Here is a 1696-nt window from a genome sequence, read left to right on the forward strand (position 1 = left end):
TCAAAAAAAAAAAAAAAAAAAAAACAAAACCCAGAATGTTTCTTCCTCACTTCTCTGCAGTATAATCATCCTTGTTTAATATTGAAAAATGAGAGAACATGCACTAAACCTTAATACATGTGGAAAAAACCTCAAAGAGACTGTCTTTTAGCCACAGAAAGTATTCCATAAGAAAAAACAAATTAAATGGGAAAAGGTATAAATTCTCAGTGTGGCCTTATTTTAATGGCCTTCGCCTATTATTTGGAGTTTCCTTCCTGAAGACCTTGTGTTCTTTGTTTCCACTTGGATGCTGCCATCAAAGACAAACTGCTAAGAACCTTGCATTTTATGATCTTCACTTCTGATTTTAGAGAAAAGGTAGTAAAAGCTAACAAAATTAACATGCAACTGACAAAGTCTATGGATTTCTTACAATAATGGTCCCTTATCCACAATTCTTCACTTTGAGCTGAGATAAATGGGTCTTAATGAATTTCCTCCCACCACTTTTATTTCTGAGGTTCGGTAAGGGGGGAGGGCTCATCAACCTCTGTCTGGCCACTCACCTTAGGAAAAGCTAAGTGATCTCTCTTATTAAAAATGGTTCCCCACTTTGGACAGGGCACCATGGCTAATGCCTATAATTCCAGCAATTTGGGAGACCGAGATGGGAGAATCACTGGAGCCCAGGAGTTTGAGATCAGCCCAGGAAACACAATGAGACCCCCACAACCTTTGTGGTGGTGCACGCCTGTAGTCCCAGCTACTTGGGAGGTGGAGGTGGGAGGAATGCTGCAGCCCAGGAGGTTGAGGCTGCAGTGAGCAATGATCAGGCCACTGCACTTCGGCCTGGGTGACAAAGATCCTGTCCCAAAACAAACAAAAAAAAAGGTTCCTTTCTCCAGAATTGAGAAGCAGTCAGTCTAAAGATACCATATAATCCAGCACAAATGAGCTCTATGTTTCTAATAGGAAACTTATTTTTCTAAGACTTCTAAAGTGAGTAACACAGTTCACTAGATTACTATCTTACCAAAGAATACTTTTCTGGCTCTTCCTTATATACACATACAAAAAATCGGAATTGTCAAAAACTCTTACCTGAAATTCTCTAAAACAAAAGTAGCTGAATCGTAAGATGGCACTAATTCACTAAAAACAAGCAAAAGGCAAAAAAAATTATTTAGCTTTTATGTTTAAAATTCCATTTACCTAAAAAAAGTCCCTCAGTAGTATATCTTGAAAACATTATTAAACTAAAATCTAAGAAATATTTTAAAATCTTTATTAAACATAACATTAAATCAAATGAATTCATAAAACCATCAAAGGTTTTCCATTAAATTAGAGATACAAATACTTCCTAAAAGTTTTTTGGCCGGGCAAAGTGGCTCATACCTATAATCCCAGCACTCTGGAAGGCCAAGGAAGGTGGATCACTTGAGGTCAAGAGTTTGAGACCAGCCTGGCCAACATGGTAAAACCCCACCTCTATTAAAAATATACAAAAAGCCGGGCGCGGTGGCTCAAGCCTGTAATCCCAGCACTTTGGGAGGCCGAGGCGGGTGGATCACGAGGTCAAGAGATCGAGACCACCCTGGTCAACATGGTGAAACCCCGTCTCTACTAAAAATACAAAACATTAGCTGGGCATGGTGGCGCGTGCCTGTAATCCCAGCTACTCAGGAGGCTGAGGCAGGAGAATTGCCTGAAC

General features: G+C 39.7%; 1 protein-coding gene across 1 annotated transcript in view; it reads right to left on the minus strand.

Annotated features, from left to right (window-relative positions):
• TRIM37 (tripartite motif containing 37) overlaps positions 1–1696 on the minus strand; it is a 118465-nt gene that overhangs the window by 68897 nt on the left and 47872 nt on the right. Inside the window, exon 10 of the mRNA XM_037742440.1 lies at positions 1084–1134. Coding sequence (XP_037598368.1) covers positions 1084–1134 — 51 coding nt within the window. The remainder of the gene's footprint in view (positions 1–1083; positions 1135–1696) is intronic.

The sequence above is a fragment of the Cebus imitator genome, unplaced genomic scaffold (assembly GCF_001604975.1).
Source record: "Cebus imitator isolate Cc_AM_T3 unplaced genomic scaffold, Cebus_imitator-1.0 Scaffold121, whole genome shotgun sequence".
Classification (NCBI taxonomy): domain Eukaryota; kingdom Metazoa; phylum Chordata; class Mammalia; order Primates; family Cebidae; genus Cebus; species Cebus imitator.